Below are 16,805 nucleotides of genomic sequence, written 5' to 3'. Positions count from 1 at the left end.
GAACAGGGACAGGAGAGAGGGAACGGCCTCAGGCTGGGCCAGGGGAGGGTTAGGCTGGACATCAGGAGGCATTTCTTCATGGAAAAATTGTTACGCATTGGAAGGGACTGCCTAGGGAGGCGGTGGAGTGCCCATCCCTGGAGGTGCCCAAGGAACGACTGGAGATGGCACTCAGTGCTGTGGTCTGGGTGACAAGGTGCAGATGGGTCAAAGGTTGGACTTGATGGTCTGGGAGGACTTTGCCAGCCTGATACTGTGCTGAGATGGTGCTGTGGTATCAGTGTTGTTAGTCCAGGACATGCAGTGCCATAACGTGCTGTCGTCATTTACAGAGGGCAGCAATGGTGTAACATTGTCTGCAAGTGCTGTGACAGTGGCTAAGGCACCCCAGCAGGTATAAAATTGTATGCTGAGGGTGGGCACCTTCCGTGGTTTTAACTAAACCTTTAATTCCCTGCACACAAGAAATTTTCTCAATAAGTGATATTTTTTCACAATTGTTCAAGCTTTTCTGCTTTTTCTTTTCAATACCTGGAACCTACTGTTGAAGGTGTAGATATCTGCATTTGGTAGGGATAAGTACAATGCAGCTTACTTCTCCAGCATCCTTTGCAAAAACAGATCAGGTGGAATTTACTTCACAGGTACTCTGTACTTGTTTCTATCACATAAATAGATTCAGTGGCAGAAGAGAAGTCAAAACTTGTATTTGCCCTTTGTAGCAAACAAATGTGTTAGAAAGTATGTATGCCAATATATCTATCTCAAATTCCTCAACGATTTCTGATCAGGCTGGGGAGCTGAATGGATGCATGCAGGTGGTAACTTGGAATAATACAGGAAGGTTATCCTGCTTTACAGAAGAGAGTTGGAATTGGTGTAGCCCTTCCTTAGGCCTTTGCAGATTCTGTGTTTAGCTATACAATCCAACTAGCTGCAGGATCAGGCTTGGGGCAGAAAAAAAAAGATCTGGATAGATCTTCTATTCAGTAGTTTCATTTTGTATGCTTTTGCCTGTGTGTGGATCCTGAGCACTGATTAAAGCAAACTTTGTTGAAGTGCTGTAAGTGCTGCGCTGTGTGAGCCACAGCAGCTGTGCATCAGCAATTCTTACTCTGTTTGTGCAGCTGGCTTTAGCCAAGTGTGATGTTTTGGACAGTGACACAGTATTTACTGATTTCCTCTGGACAAAGCTAACTCATGGCTCAATAACTCAGCAGGTCTTCACTCTTGAGTCACAAGGACAGCCACAGAGATGGTCAGAGGGATGGAGCACCATAAGGAAAGGCTAGGGGAGCTGGGATTGTTCAGCCTGGAGAAGAGAAGGTTCTGTAGAGACATAATTGCACCTTCCAGTGCCTGAAGGGAGCCCACAGAAAAGATGAGGAGAGACTCTTTACAAGGGCCTGGAGTGATAGGGGAAGGGGAATGGCTTCAAACTGACAGAGTAGTTTTAGGTCAGATATTAGGAAGAAATTCCTGATGCTGAGAGTGATGAGGCCCTGGCACAGGGTGCCCAGAGAAGCTGTGGCTGCCCCTGCATCCCTGGCAGTGTCCAAGGCCAGGTTGGACTGGGCTTGGAGCAACCTGGGATAGTGGAAGGTGTCCCTGCCCATGGAAGGGGGTGGGACAAGGTATGTTTATGGAGCACTGGGATGATCTCTAAGGTCCCGTCCAGCACAAACCATTCTATGATTGCCTCCAGGCTTTGGAATTTTTAGTTGATGTCTACTGCAAATTGTCCTTTGTGTTGTGGATCATTACTAAAGGGCTAGCATTCTCTTTCTATTTTATTCATTCTATTTGCCTGCTTTTGTTTTTACCAGATATGTTAAATTTCCAGTGTGCTCTTTCTACAACCCCTGCCTGACTTTTCTAGAGAAGCATTTCTTCACGTGATGAGTGTCAGTCATCTCAGAGAAGGAACTCGGGAGAGTAGGTTTTCCTTGAGCTGAAAACAGGTGCAGAAAGAGGTCCCAAATTCAGAATGTCTTCCAAGCAAATGCAGTTGGTAGTGGCTTGGCTTGTGCAAGTGTGATAAGAGGCATTTGGCTGCTACAGTTGATTCCCACCCACGTCCTTCCCCCATGAGGTAAAAGAAAACACCACGGAAGACCATTCTGGTGAAAGCACTAGAACACAAGTCTGATGGAACACAGCTGAAGGAGCTCATACATTATCTATAAGCAGTTTGCACTCCTTCAGTTATAAACAGACTTTCTAAGTTACAGAGAATCCTAGAACCTAAGTAATTTTCACTCAGTGGTTTTATGAAGCAAAATTACTGTAATTGTAAAACTGCTGTCAAGTCTGATGGTGTGGTTCTGTCTGTATCTTGTGTGTGACTAAACATTTCCTCCAACCTTTCGTTTTAACTTTTACAAAATCAGTTGATTTTGTGGACGTGCTTTGTTTACCTGTGACTGATGCTCATAGACACTAATGCTTTCCTTTAATATCTGGCAGGCCAGAAGAATGTTTGAGGGAGAAATGGCAAGTCTGGAAGCCATCCTGAAAACACAGACGATAAAAGTGCCTAAACCCCTCAAAGTTGTAGACCTGCCTGGGGGCAGTACTGCGTTTGTGATGGAACACTTGGAAATGGGGGGCTTAAACAGGTAAAATAGTGTCATCTTTGCCTCTGTTAACCAGAAATTTTGGCTGTTAAGACAATTAAATCACTTGTTTTCGTAGGGGAAACTTACTTAAATTTTTTTCTAAAGCGAGTCAAGAGACTTACGGAAAATTATATAGCAGAGAACTGTATAAAATACTTCATAATGCCTCACTTAGAAAATGGATCATGCATCACAAAATGAGTCTGGGTTTTGGTTTGTTTCGGGTTTGTTTGCTTAGGTAATTAGTCATTTTTACAGTAAAGTTTCTTTTCACAGAAAGGAAAATGACCAGCCTGATTACCTGTTTTGTGTACTTGCCCTCAATATAAGAATGAGTACTTTATTGCTTGGCATGAGTGTGCAGAGGCACTTCCCCAAATCAGTTAATCTTGATTTCAATATTTTCCAACTTACCTTCATTTTGATAGTTTCAGGCTTTTGACCCTTCTCTGTGACGAGCACTTAATATGATGAATTCATCTGTCTTGATTCCGTTAGGGAGGTGATCATGACCAATTTCTCATCTTTCTCTCAGACCTTCTGCAGCCACTTTAAAGTCTTGTCCCTCATCCTGCTTTTTGGCAGAGTTTCTAATTCATAGTGAGTCCCAAGAGAAAGGCAGAGATACTGCTCTTTTGGGCTCAAAGATGGTGCCTTTGGCATGCCGATTTCAGGGGATAGCTATAGTCTGTGTTAACAGGAACAAATTGAAGAAATAACTTTGCCTTAACCAACAGTGCCTTGAGACTAGGGAAAGTTGATGAAGGTAGAAGGCGGGAAAAGGAACGTAATTTTGTTAACATGGGAGGCAACTGATTGTAAGATTTGTTTGTAGTTACTACAAGACTCTTCCGAACCATGTAGAGGAGGTGGTTTTATTAAAAATAGATAATAAACTAGGCCCATGTGACTCTTGCATTATCTAGGCATTTTAGAGAAAAGCAGCCAGAAAGAGCAGTAGAAAGAAAAGGATCAGCCTTGTTTGGTTCTATTTCCCAAAGGCAGTTTGTTAGAGTTAAAAAATATCTTACTGAAAGTGCTTACAGAAGTGATATCACACTTCTTAATTGATTGAAATTAGAATAGATAGTTTCTCCTTGTTAGTAAATTCATGCTTGGTGCTCACTTTTCACTTTCAGCAGTGGTGTCAGAAACGGCCAAGTAAGTACATTCTGTGTTACTATGCAGTCTTGATAGGAAGACAAGGTGTTTAGAATACTCTGAAAAATCAGTTAGAGATGCAGAACTTATTTTACTTACTTGATAAATCTCTTTAAGTAACTCCTGGAATATCAAGACCTGGTTCTGTTCATGTGTCAGTGTTACTAAGATTATTTTTGTTTCTTAGACATTCAGCACTGCTTGGAACACAGCTGGCTGATCTTCACCTTCATAACCAGCAACTTGGAGAGAAGCTGAAGAAAGAAGGGAGCACAGTTGGTACAGTACACAGCTGTTTGCAAATTTAACCCAGTTAATAATAATCTACAAAATAGTTAAAATGGCTTTTGCTACTTCAGGACATGTTCATCTTCCACTGAAGATAGCATGAAAATACATTTGGATGAAACAGACCCAGGCAGGGATTGTTTTTGCTTTTGTTTGCTCTGTTCGGGTCTCTGTAAGCAAAACACATACTCAGTTTTGGACCCTTGGGAGCCCAAACCACAGTTTCTACAAGGACATGGTATCAGAGGAGATACAGAACCTCGAAATACAATTATGAAGAGTAGAATACAGCTGCTTTACATCAAGCTTTAAATTTAAGAAACAACTGTGGATACAAAAATGCTGCTAGCAAGGATTTTCTTGCTATTTTCTAAGCCTGTGAGAGACTTTTCTCTCTCACAGAAGAGGTAGCAGAGTTATGTAAACAACAAACACCCGCAGCCTTGAAAAGTCTTGTTTATGGTACAGTAGAAAAATATTTTGACAATGGATGTTTTAGAATTTTAGCCAGTCACCCCCAAGGGGTGGCTGATCCTTTGTCCAATTAGACTAGGAAGGAAAAAGTCTATAAAAGAGTTGGTAAAATAATTAATTAAATCAATCTCGCTGCACAATTCCTGCCTGCTGGATCTTCTCTCCTCCTCCTCCCTATGGCTGCAGGACACGGTGATATACCCTAGGGTTGCAGTAATAAACAACTGCAACAATCATTGTAACCATAAAAACAACATTAAAGTGCAATCTTTTAAATTCTCATTAGAAGCAGTATTGTACTCATGTGTAGTTTTCCAGGTTCAGTTGTGTCATGGATGCTTACTATTTTGTCACTGGTGTTGAATTTTTGTCTTTGGTTTGAAAGGTAAAGGACAAGGGCAAACAGAAGTCCAGTTTGTGGATCAGTTTGGCTTTCATACAGTTACCTGCTGTGGTTACCTTCCACAGGTAGGTTGTACTTTATCAGACTGATGGAATTTTAAATTTGTCTTGTTTTCCCTTCAGTGACAGAAAGGGCCAAAATTATCATAATGGAAACAAAGGAATTTTTGTGGAGCCATGAAAATAAAAAAAACATGGTTCAGCCTGCTAAGGAAGGTAGTGCTTTGGACAGCACTTACAGCTGCTTTGGATAGTGATAGCTCTTCAATTTCTTGGATTTTAATCATCGAGAGAAAATTATTCCCCTAATTTAATGTTTTAAGATAACATTAGATTAAATGATAGCATTTACTGTCCCTGGATAGTACCAGCACAAACACTATGTAATCCTCAAAAGGCTTATTTGAAAAAGAAGACACTCTGCCTTTCGTGTGGTGTAGATCTGATGCCTGCAGTCCTGTTCCTTATCAGGTGAATGACTGGCAGAGTGACTGGGTGACCTTCTTTGCCAGACAAAGAATCCAGCCCCAGATGGACATGGTCGAAAAGAAATCAGGAGACAGAGAGGCAAGAGAACTTTGGGCACAGCTTCAGGTAGGAGCAATTCTCTCAGTTCTCATTATTGTGAGAGCTGGGTATACTTAAATTTTATTTTTTCAAAACAAAGTTCCTGTTTGTTGCTTTGATCCAGGTTCTGTTGGTAAGAGACCCCAGTTTTTAGGGATTAAAAATGCTGTTATTCTGAAGTATAATGGCATTTGCCACATCACCCTGTGCTAACATTCCAAAGTGAATTCCAAAGTGCCAGATAGCACCTTGCCTCCCTGTTTAGGAAATACTGGATGGAGTTTGTATTTCTCATTCCCTGCAAAATGTTCATGATACAAAATGTGCATAAGCAGTTCTGTCCTGCACATTGTCTGTTCATTCACTCTTTGCTTCTGATTACGTGACTGTAGTATTGGCTCTTTGGGTGCTACTTTGTGGAAATTGGGTGAAACATCCCTGAGTTTTCTAATGATGTAGTGTTGGTGGTTGTTGTTACTAACCCTGGTCAATACTGGAGTTTTAAGGTTTTTATTCTCTCACTAAAAAAGATTTGGATGACTATTCTGCTGCTGCCTTTTATGAAAAATAAGAATCCTCTGGATGTACTTGGCATCTCTGTTGGCCAGGTCCTGGGGTGTTTCAAATGACAGGCTTTAAGAAATTTCAAGTATGCAGATAAACCTCTACATTTTAAGGTGAATGATTGTGTCATTTACATGTCTTGCTTTTCTCCCCTTGCAGCTGAAGATACCCAGTTTGTTCTGTAATGTGGAAATCGTTCCTGCTCTCCTGCATGGGGATCTCTGGGGAGGAAATGTAGCTGAGGATGATTCTGGTCCGATTATCTTCGATCCAGCTTCTTTCTACGGCCATTCAGAGTACGAGCTTGCAATAGCTGGGATGTTTGGTGGCTTCAGCAGTTCTTTTTATTCTGCTTACCACGGTAAAATTCCCAAAGCTGCAGGGTTTGAGAAACGCCTAAAGCTTTATCAGCTGTTCCACTACATGAACCACTGGAACCATTTTGGTTCAGGGTACAGAGGGTCTTCTTTAAACATTATGAGAAACCTTGTGAAGTAAGTTGCTGCTTAAGCCAAATACTTCCCAAGTTGTCTAGAGAGCCCCATATTTGGTGGTGCAGCTGCAGGAGTAGTGATGTTACAAACAACCTGTGATACCCTTGAACTTGTTAAAGACCTAGTTTCTGCTGAATACCAAGTGTAACAGAGTCATCCCTTTTTAGGATAGCTGGGGATAACTCCATGAGGGAAAAAAATAAGGAAGGAGTTTATTCATTTGCACAGTTGAATAAAGGTCTCAGTGTCCAGAAAGCATATGAGACTGTGCAGGGTAATACAAGTAAACACCGAGGAGATGGCTAAAAGAAGTTGCTCCTTGCATTTTGCTCTGTCTTCCTCCCTCTTTCAGCTCTTCGTGTCCAATTGTGTGCATGAGAGCAATGTTAACAGCAGAGCTTGAAAGTCGACAGGAAAATTATATAACAGGAACTGTGAGAAGGGGTTTGGACTTGCTATTCATCTTCACAGAATGAGAGTGGGTGAGGTTGGGATTGAGCACAGAATGTCATCTAGTCCAACCTCCCTCCCTAAGAAGATTATTCAGGATTAGGTCCAGAGGCTTTTAAAGACCTCCAGTGTTTTGTTGGTTTGGATGCAGACTGTTGGTGCCTGCTGGATTGCTGGTAGGCTGTTCAGTGCTTTCTGGTCAGTGAGCTTTTATCCACAGCAGTTTTACTTACACCATTACTAGTTCTCTTCCTTTTTTGGATTATGCTTTTGCCCAACAGTGTGCATTCTTAGAGAACTTCCCAGGTACACTTTGCATGTACGCACCCTGTGGAGGTGTGTTCTTTAATGAAATAAAACCTATGCATGCTTCACTAAAGTCACTCAAAATTCACCTAATCATGAAATGACATCAGCTGGACCTTTGTCTTTACACACTCTCCAAGAAAACAATAAAAATGTAACTTAGAAGGGGAAGGAGGTCAGGGTAGACTACTGGGATGGCTGACAAGGCTGTACCCCTGTGCTTCCCCATGGGAATACCTGTCAGATTACTATTCCAAGGGGATACTGCTGCTTGTGCTTTCTGATACTGGTGTGTTTATCAATAGTTTATCAACCTTATTGTGGCACAAGGATCAGTAAACCACACTGTTTGTGCCTCTGGGATTGGGAATGTGACTGGTGTCAAGGCTGCACCATTTGTGCATCCATGCTTGTGAGAGTTCTGATGCAGACTTAGAGTGCTGCACTGTCCACTCTAGAACGTTCTCTGTGAAGGTCTCCCAGGGTCTCAGACACACTAGGAACGGGACTATGTTGACACCTCTGGGCCCAGTATATCTGTGGATAGCCTGGAAAGCAAGGCGGTCTTCCTGTCCTAAATTTTCATGACAGTCACCACAAAGTGCATGTCATAGCTCTTGTGGTAAGAGATGTGAAACCAAAGGAGGTAAATGCATCATTCAGAGGACAGCACCTCACCAGTGTCAGAAGTCCTTGATGATAGTTCCACAGACTATGGCTTTTGCCTGCAAGGTGTTCGTACTGAAACTGTTCTCTTTTTGATGTAGGCTGGTAGTGGTGCTTCTGTGCAAGCCTACCAGGTAGGTGAGAGAGATGCACGATACCTAACATGCACTTTGAGTGTTGGGAAATGACTTTTATTAACTAAAACTGCTTTTCACTGCATATTGGAAGATTTCTGAGGGTTTTCAAGTTGCTAGTTTGGCAGTTACTTACACAAATTGGAAACAAGTTTGGAGAATACTGTTATTTGCTACAACTCTCCTTCTACTACTTTTCTTACTGGCTGGTTTTCTTTTGCTGCAAAATACCTGCTTGGTATATAAATAGGTTTTACATTTACCATGTTGCTTGAATAAAAAGTTTCCCAGTTGATTATTGTTGTCTCTGTTTTCTGAATTAAAACCTTACATCTTGGTTTATTCCTGGGGAGTTACTTGCTCTGACCTGTTACTATGATCAATCATCAGAGGTGTTTCTGGGAATGTGCATGGTCGTGGATTGGTTTGGAGCAGTGTGTCACTGAAGAAAATTTACATGTTCATTACAGTGCAAGTCAAGATGTTAATTTTTCTAGAATACATAAATACTCTTCATTATTAGCAGGGGAAAATGAATATGAAAGTGGATTTTCTGTCAGTTGTAGTAGTGAGATGAACTTACTGATAAACAGCAAGTCTTCAGAGATTATTTTTTCCTAATAGAACTGAATCTAGATATTTTTGTGATTGAAGAAAAATTGTGTTTATGCAAGTTACACAGATAGAAAAAAATTGTATTTAGAGTTTTAATGTAAGGGATATTGTGCTGATTTTTTCAAAGCTGTTTTTTGCTGTCAGTAAAGTCAGAAGGGGTGTAGAGAGGCAGACAAACGGAATGTAAAAGGAATCTCTCCATGGATCCCTTGGCTCTGAGCCTTTCTTGACAGCAGTTGAATAATCTGGGGATGGAGAAGGGCATGAAATCCCCTCTGAATGTGGGCTGCTGGTTGTTCCTCAGGAACATACTGTTGCAGTTTTATGAGTAAATCTTTTTATACGTTGTGTAGTTCTGCACTGCTCTTGGAATTCCTTCTCCTTTGATCATTGTGTTGCTTTGTGTTCTAGGCATGCCTAGAACCTGGGAATCTGAACCCAGTGGGAAGAATCTTAGGAAACTTCAGGTTGGGACAGAGCTCGAGAGGTCACTTAGTTCAGTCTCCTGCTTAGAGCAGGATGAGCTGTGAGGACAGGCCAGGTCACCTTGGCCTCTGTCTGGTCTGGAACCCTCTGAGGACGGAGTCTGCACAACCTCTCTGCGCTTGGCTGTCGCAGTTGGGAAAATACCCCTCTGCAAGAGCCTGCCTTTTTGCTAGATTGCCTGCAGTTGCTGCATGCTTTCTTTTTCATTGTCGTGGGCTGCTGCCACCTACAGAAACTGCCTGCAGATACAGATGTTGCACTCCAGTGCTGGTTTTCCTCCTTTTTCCCGTCTTCAGTGCTGTTCCAAAATAGATCTGGTGATTAAAAGTGCTGCTGTGCTGTTCTAGCAGAAGTCAAAGCAGGTGGGAAATGCGACAGAATTAGCTTGTCTTGTAGGCACTGAATGTGACAAAAAGCTTTAGGGGGAAAATGTTACTTCTGGTAACTAAGCCACACCACAATCACAATAGCTTTATTTTTTCTTTGTAAATGTTCAGTTACTTTTAATTGGTTTGTATTTGATGTTTTGTTTGTCTGGGGGTTTGCTTTTCCCTTTAACATTTAAACAGAAGAATGAATTGGGGTTTCTTTCACTACGCAGATACAAGGTTCCCTAAACATTGTCATTCCTTTTTTCCCAAACCACTTTATTCCTTTCCCCAAGTGCTCCACTGCAACCCACGGCATGATTCCATCCTTTCAGCACTTGGAGAGACATCTAACCACAGATGTTATATTTACAGAGATATTAGTAAAACAAATATTATAGGGTCTGGGTTATAATAGCATGTTTTAAAGGCTCAATACTTCACACGTGAGAGTGCCAATGCACTTTGCAATACAAAGCAGTTAAATTCAGCAGTACCCAAGTGTGGGGGTAAAATTACAGAAAATGTGAAGTTACATTCACATTCTAACAAAAGTTAGAACAGTATGGAAATTACAGTCTGAAGAGCAGTTGCTGCTTCTTGGATTGAATGTGGTGAGGAGGCCTGGAATCTGCTCCATGATCATTCCCCAGAAGCTCAATCTCCAGCCTGAGGCACATGCCCAGGGGGATGAAATGAAGGCAGGGTGGAACAGAGAGGAGACAGGGCAGCCAGGCTCAGTTAAAATCCTTATGTGAAGTACTGGAGTAAAGGAAAATAAAAATGAGAATTGTTGGCTTCAAAGAATGCATATTCATCATATGGAGTGATCATGTTTTTAAATTCAGCATCATTGCAAAAAATGGTTTTAAAATTTTTCCTTCTTTGCCTCTTAAGAGCAATCCTCTGCACAGCAAACACACTATGATTCATTTACAGTGAGATGCTGTTGAAAATTACTGTCCTGATCTTAACCAGTACTACTGATACAATCTAAATTACAGTCAATGGTGCTGACTAGAAACACAAAACACAATTACTAAATTTTCCATTTCTGTTCCTTTTCTTCTCTGCCTCTGTTTCCTGAGTTCTTTTACTCAGAGTTCGGATTGAAACACAGGAGACGCAGAGTTGTTCTTGGGACTCAGATGTTTATTATTTCTTTTCTATGGTACAGCTGCACGGAATGTGCCTCTAAATTAACAAGGTGGAAATGGCCCCAGAGTTCTACCTTCCAAGGTCCTTTAAATCCCAAATTACCCAATTATGGAATGCCAACTAATTTATTTTTACTTACGATCCAATAACTAATCATTCATGTTCGGCAACGCAGGTTTTTTGAACCAATATGAGATCACCCAGGCTTGTGAAGAAGAAGGAAGAAGAAAGCAGAACTAACCTACACCCGAAATCCTCCATCTTATTACATATATATTACTGTATCCCATAAAACTAAATTTTCTGAGCCCAGGGTTCCAACACACAATCTCCCAGCCAAAATCACAGGAAAACAATGAGGTTTATTGGTTTCCAGAAAAACATCTGCTTTGCATAGAAGAGATTGCTCCTTTATAGCAAAGGTAAATTAGCGTAACTCTTTCAGTTCTGTACACTGCTCATGTTCCACAGGAGCTTTAATAAATTATTCCCAGAAGGTGGCTGCATCCAAGCTTGACTTAATGTTGTGCATATTTTCTCAACACTGTTTGGTGTAAATATTTGCCTCCCCTTTTTAGAGCTGTTGCCTCAGAGCAGACTTTTGCTGCTTGGTCAGTTGTCCCTTTATCTTCCGTTTCACCAGCTCCTACAAACAAACAGACCAGATCAGAACCTTCTGAGGATTTAGCACTAAGACAAGACACACAGGTGGTACTTTTTCAGGACCAACATGAACATTCATGATGTTCACCTTGACTGTAGAAATTATGAAAAGAGTTGTTTCCTTGTAAGAAAGTAATAAAAAAAGGGAGATTCTCTGCTCTGGACAAGGTCTGCATGGAGTTCTGTGTGTTCAATGCTACACCATCAGGACTCACAGCATCTAGAGATGTGTGGGGTTGTCTGTGCTATCATCTTTTGATAGTCTAAGCTCTAATAAACAGCATTTTAAATCCTACCTTAGAATTCAATGTTGTTTGTTGTTTCTTACAGGGATGATAAAGGACCAGCACCTCTTGGTGCAAAACACACGCCTTCCACAAAAATGAAAAAGCTCATAATATGGTAGAACATTTCATGTCCAGCAGTAATTCTTTGCTCTGTTCCCATTTTTTTTAGCACTCCGGTATTTTTAAAAGTTTAGATGACAAAAATGTGAATGATTCTAATGGAAAACAACAACTCCTTAACACGAGTGTGGCTAAGACAGATGGGCAGTCATCTATTTTATCATGGTGGAATCACATCTTGTTGGAAGCTTGCTAGAAGAAATTTTGCAAGGCAGATACCATGCGTCTTTGACATGTAATCTAACAGAAATTCACCAAAATCTATTTCTCCACCAGAGTACTAGGAGGAAAGACCCACTTGTCTTTCCATCATCACAACCTAAATGTGAGCAAATAGAGAGAAATGCTTCAGGTAAGATTCACAAGTAATTATTTAAATTGTGGACCATTCCCCTCGTTTCCTCTAAGTGAGTTACATGAATGTATGTAAAGATTCGTACAAGTACAGAAAGATAACTTTACTTCATGTGAAATAGATGATTTTACAAAATTCATGATGCTTCTTCTGGCGTAGTCTGCAAATTATGACTGCCACCTATTGCCAGTACTGCCATGGTTTACGGAAACAATGCCTGCAAGCTTTTTTTTTTTTGTGATTAATTTAAGAATCTTTTTATGTTTTAACATGCTTTCTCCACTGACAGAAAGCAAGCTGCATGAAAACAAATAAACGCTTGCAGCAGTATCAGCTCTAAGCAGCCCAGTGGCTCTTACAGCAGTGCCATTACTTTGCACTTTTAGCTCTGTAATTATTTTCCCATGTTACAAATACCTTGTTACACACATTCTTACCTTAGCTCTGACACTCAAAAGCTACAGTAAGGTTCAGAAATGGGCAGGAAGGGTATTTTACTCAGCCTAAAAGCATGTAAGTGGAAGCATTGTGCAAGGTAAGTTAGTGAAGAACAAGGTTTGATATGTTGATGAATTGCTGGAAAGCTTTTCTGCTAAGTGCTTTTATATTTCTTTTAGAACAGAAAATTAGGTACGTACATGCCATTTACATATTGCTGTGTATTTAAAATACTTCTCTTAAAAAAAAAGAATCCAAACGTGAATGAGTAAAGCAGCCAACTCTTCCATGAGTACTGGAGGCACACAGGCACCTTGTGTAGAACAAGTCTGCTTCACAGACTAACACCTGTGAATGTGTCAGAGGTGGATCTACCACCTACTGCGCAGCCCGGGGTTGAAGAAAAATGCATTAAATTCTGCTGAAAATGTCCAGATTTACATAATGCAGAAAGACAAAATCAAATTGCCAATGAGATCACTACTGAAGGTGAGTTCATAGAAATCTCTAAGAAGACAGGTGAGAAAGGCCAAATGAAATCTTGACTCAAGCATCCATTCAAAATAAAAAATAAAATGATCGTGGCTACCAACAAAAATGAATGAACTGATGCTGTTAGTGCAATAAAATACATTAACATGAATTAGCCTGTTATTGGGTAAATTAGAGTTGTTAATGCTGATGTGGAGCTTCAGTGAGAAAATAAAGAACAACACATGAAGGAGAGTGCTGGAAATCATTCCTTGCAAAGAATTGCAGCAGGATTATATATATTATCTACAGTCCTATATTGATGTGGGCATGGAAGTGCAAACTGCAGAGGTAGATGGTAACAGTCTTTTTAAAGATGATTAATGCCAGAGAACAATTTTAGAAATAGGAGATAACAGCTCTGTGCAGTTTAAGGTGGTCTGAAAGTAAATTAGATGATAACAATAATATTTACCAGGGGAATGGTCGAACAGCCCCCAACACTTCTGACTGATGTGATGCTCTTAGTCCTTGTTCTGTGCCCAGCAACTGCAATGATGCACTCTTCATACTAAAACAGATGTAAATCAATGTATTAAAGAGAAAAATTCTTTGCCTTTACGAGCACCGTGTTTGAGTCTTCACTTTCTGGGCTATAACCTGAAAACTCAGAACAGAACATGCAAGTGATACATTTTATTTTATTTTATTTTTATTTTAAATATGAATACTGAATGTTCAAGACAGGCACTCTATGAAAGAAGGATTTGTTGCACAACAGCCACATAAATACCAATCACACAAAGTGAAGCCTCAGGGAACTAAAAAAAAATCATTTCCGATCCTGCCCAATGTTTTGACAAGTCATTTAACTGAAAAGCAAAAGGAGGTGAGGAGGAATGTGAGCTTGACCTCTGCATCCACATACATGGTGGGCTCAAGAGACAGAATTTCACATAAAAGGGGCTAGTCTGAAGCCAAGCAGGAGTTTCTAAGTGTGTCAGGAAAGGAATTAAAAGCCAGAACAATACACACTGCAATCTATTTTAATAGTACAGTCCAAGAAGCTTGTTCTTGCTAACTTCAGCTGAGTGAGCAGTGAAACAATTTGGCTTTGACACAGAGTATTTGAATTACAAACTTATCATAAAAGCTATTTAGAAGTAGTATTTTAACACCAGAAACTCCTTCACTATCAATATTAACTGAAATAAATAAAAAGGGGGGAAAATCCAGCACAGAAAATTGTTTGGTTCACAAAGTAAGTGTAAGACCTGTTTTCTTAATAAATACTACTACACAGCTGGAGAATCAAGGAACCAATAGGAAACATATTGATTGTAATGTTTTCAAAATAAATTGAATTTTTACTCTTCAGTTTAAACAAGGGCAGCTTGTAGTAGAGCAGTCTTTTTTGAGTTGCTTGAAAGAGTTGCATTTACTGTGGGGAGGGGAGGAACTACACTGTTAGGATACCGAGTAAGAATCTTTACCTGTAATGTCCAAATTCCTCATTTAAAGTTGAAGAGTCGACAAGCTCAGGGCACTTGTCTTCGTCCTCCTTACCCTCACAGCACCCTCATTGACCTGTCTTGATTCTCCACTTCAGCACCACTTTCAGTTATGCTTTTGTCCTTAAAAAAAGCATTTGGAGAACTCTCAGCATCTTCGCTGGACTTCCAAGGCACAGCTGGCCCTTCAGCCTTTTCCAAGGCTGAACTCAACTCTGCCATACTCAGTCAGAGAAAAACACTCCTAACTCCATCTCAATTACCCGCATTTATGCCTATTTACAGGAAATTTTTTTACTTTAGCAGGAATACCATTTGGTTTTAGTTGAAATTATGCTAAAGCAAAGAGAATAATAAGAGGTATGACATACAGACTGACTGAAGTGTGGAACTCCTTAGGAAAAGTGCTCAGAATGAAATAAAACTGCTTTCATTCTAACAGCTTTGGTCTTAAAATGAAAAATTACTTTACTTTGTCAAAGAGGCAAATGATATAGGAAGAAAAGTTTGAATGTAATAATGCTTGAAGAGGCAGTCACCATATTTACAAGCATTTTAAAAACAGACTTAAAATTGAAACCCAAATTAATCCTCAAGACTCCAGAAGGCTTGATCAGGCTGATCCTGCATCACTGTTAACATTTCCTAGACATTTGCCATTTGGATCAGGCTTTCAGGCTTGTCGGCAATTGAATCTCGGACCCAGACCGGCAGGGAATCGGAATCGTTTATTCAAAGGAGTGAGTTGGTTTTATACACTTTTCTAAGGCACAGCATTTCCTTACATGGCGTGACCTATCCTGTGTTGTCACATCAGCAGTGCACTTCCTAGGGGTCTGCCGTGTGACACCTCCTCCCCCCAGGGCCCGGTGGAGACAAGCCTCTCTGTGCTCCTTGTGCTCCTTTGTGCTGCCATGTGCCTCTGCAGAGCTCACAACCCAACTCGACCTTGTAATTCCCCATACAGACTGATCTCTCTTCCTTAGTTACAAGACAAAGGAGGCTGCATAGGATTTTAAAGCATACTTTAGCTTTTGAAAACCACTTAGAGTGACTTTGGTTGAAGAAAACACAGTAGGAATCACAAAAATATAATTTGAAACTGTGTAGCTTGGCCTATTGCTTTTTAAATTTCTCTCATAGGCATCCATTTTTCTCAGCAAATCATCACTAGTGACATAAGCAGGACAATTCAAACTCGTCTGGTCTTTTCTACCTGAAGTCTTTGAATGCTGGGAAGAACCCACTCTTGTAGTTGAAGCATTTCTTAAAGAACTCCTTAATACAATTAACATCTCTGTCAAAATACCTGTAAAAAACCAGAATCGTACAAATATAAAAAAATCAATGAAGTCTATCACAATGACAAACTTTTACTCTACATTTCTTGTCTTTTACTGGTTTTAATTGAAAATAACTTCTATTAGTGATCCCAAGACAAATACCTAGGAAGAGGAACAGGATGCACTTTATTTCTAAGCCTTTCTTAACAACATTATTATCTCTGAGAAGCAATTCATTACTTATTTATTCTACAGAGACATTCCTACTCATTTTTTGTTTGGAACATTGTTTGTGCTGCCTAACAACAATGGTAGAAAAAGAATCAGGAAAAGACTTATGTAAACAAGTCATGGTTGACTGTTTGCTGTCATCAGATTTCTCAGATTTACCTTGAAAACACCTTTAAATCTGAACCTACCCTTCAGCACTTGCATGTGATGCCGACATCATCTGAGGGAAATCAATCAAAGTGGCATGGTCATCATTATCCAAAAGCAGATTAAACTCATTGAAATTCCCATGGATCAGGCCATGTTTGGCAAGTTTGACAATCAGATCCATTAATTCACTGTAGACAACAGCAGGATCTTCCAGGCACCTGAAAAGTTAAATAAAATAAAATATTCTAAACATAGAAAATGTAGTTTAAAAATGCAGACAAAGTATATTAAAAACATCTGACAATGCCAGAGTAACTCAAGTTAAAAGGATCTTTAGGTCTCTGTTCAATACTCTCCTCAAAGCTCAGTCAAATCTAAGACCAAATCAGAGTGCTCAGGGCTTTGTCTATCTGGGACAGAAAATTCCGGGCATGGAGAGAGACTCTGAAACCTTCCCAAGCAACCTGTGCCACTGCCTCTCTGTCCTCAAGAGGAGAAAACATCTCCTTACACCCAGGCTAAACCTCATCTAAACTCACACTCAC

General features: G+C 40.2%; 1 protein-coding gene across 2 annotated transcripts; it reads left to right on the top strand.

Moving 5' to 3' along the window:
- The first annotated feature begins 1,588 nt into the window (after positions 1-1,588).
- On the top strand, positions 1,589-8,419 carry LOC103616465 (ketosamine-3-kinase). Of its 2 annotated transcripts, XM_017735499.1 has the most exons (6): positions 1,589-2,092; positions 2,467-2,618; positions 3,967-4,058; positions 4,927-5,009; positions 5,415-5,537; positions 6,234-8,419. In XM_017735499.1, the coding sequence occupies exons 2-6, from the start codon at positions 2,476-2,478 to the stop codon at positions 6,570-6,572; spliced, it is 780 nt and encodes a 259-aa protein (XP_017590988.1). In that variant the 5' UTR covers positions 1,589-2,092; positions 2,467-2,475; the 3' UTR covers positions 6,573-8,419. The 2 variants fall into 2 exon arrangements, with proteins under 2 accessions (XP_017590988.1, XP_008632858.1); XM_008634636.2 differs by lacking the exon at positions 1,589-2,092 and having other exon boundaries at positions 2,443-2,618.
- The last annotated feature ends 8,386 nt before the right edge of the window (positions 8,420-16,805 follow it).

Source organism: Corvus brachyrhynchos, unplaced genomic scaffold (genome assembly GCF_000691975.1).
Source record: "Corvus brachyrhynchos isolate BGI_N302 unplaced genomic scaffold, ASM69197v1 scaffold325, whole genome shotgun sequence".
NCBI classification, from domain to species: Eukaryota; Metazoa; Chordata; class Aves; order Passeriformes; family Corvidae; genus Corvus; species Corvus brachyrhynchos.
This window is presented reverse-complemented; position numbering and strand designations above follow the sequence as displayed.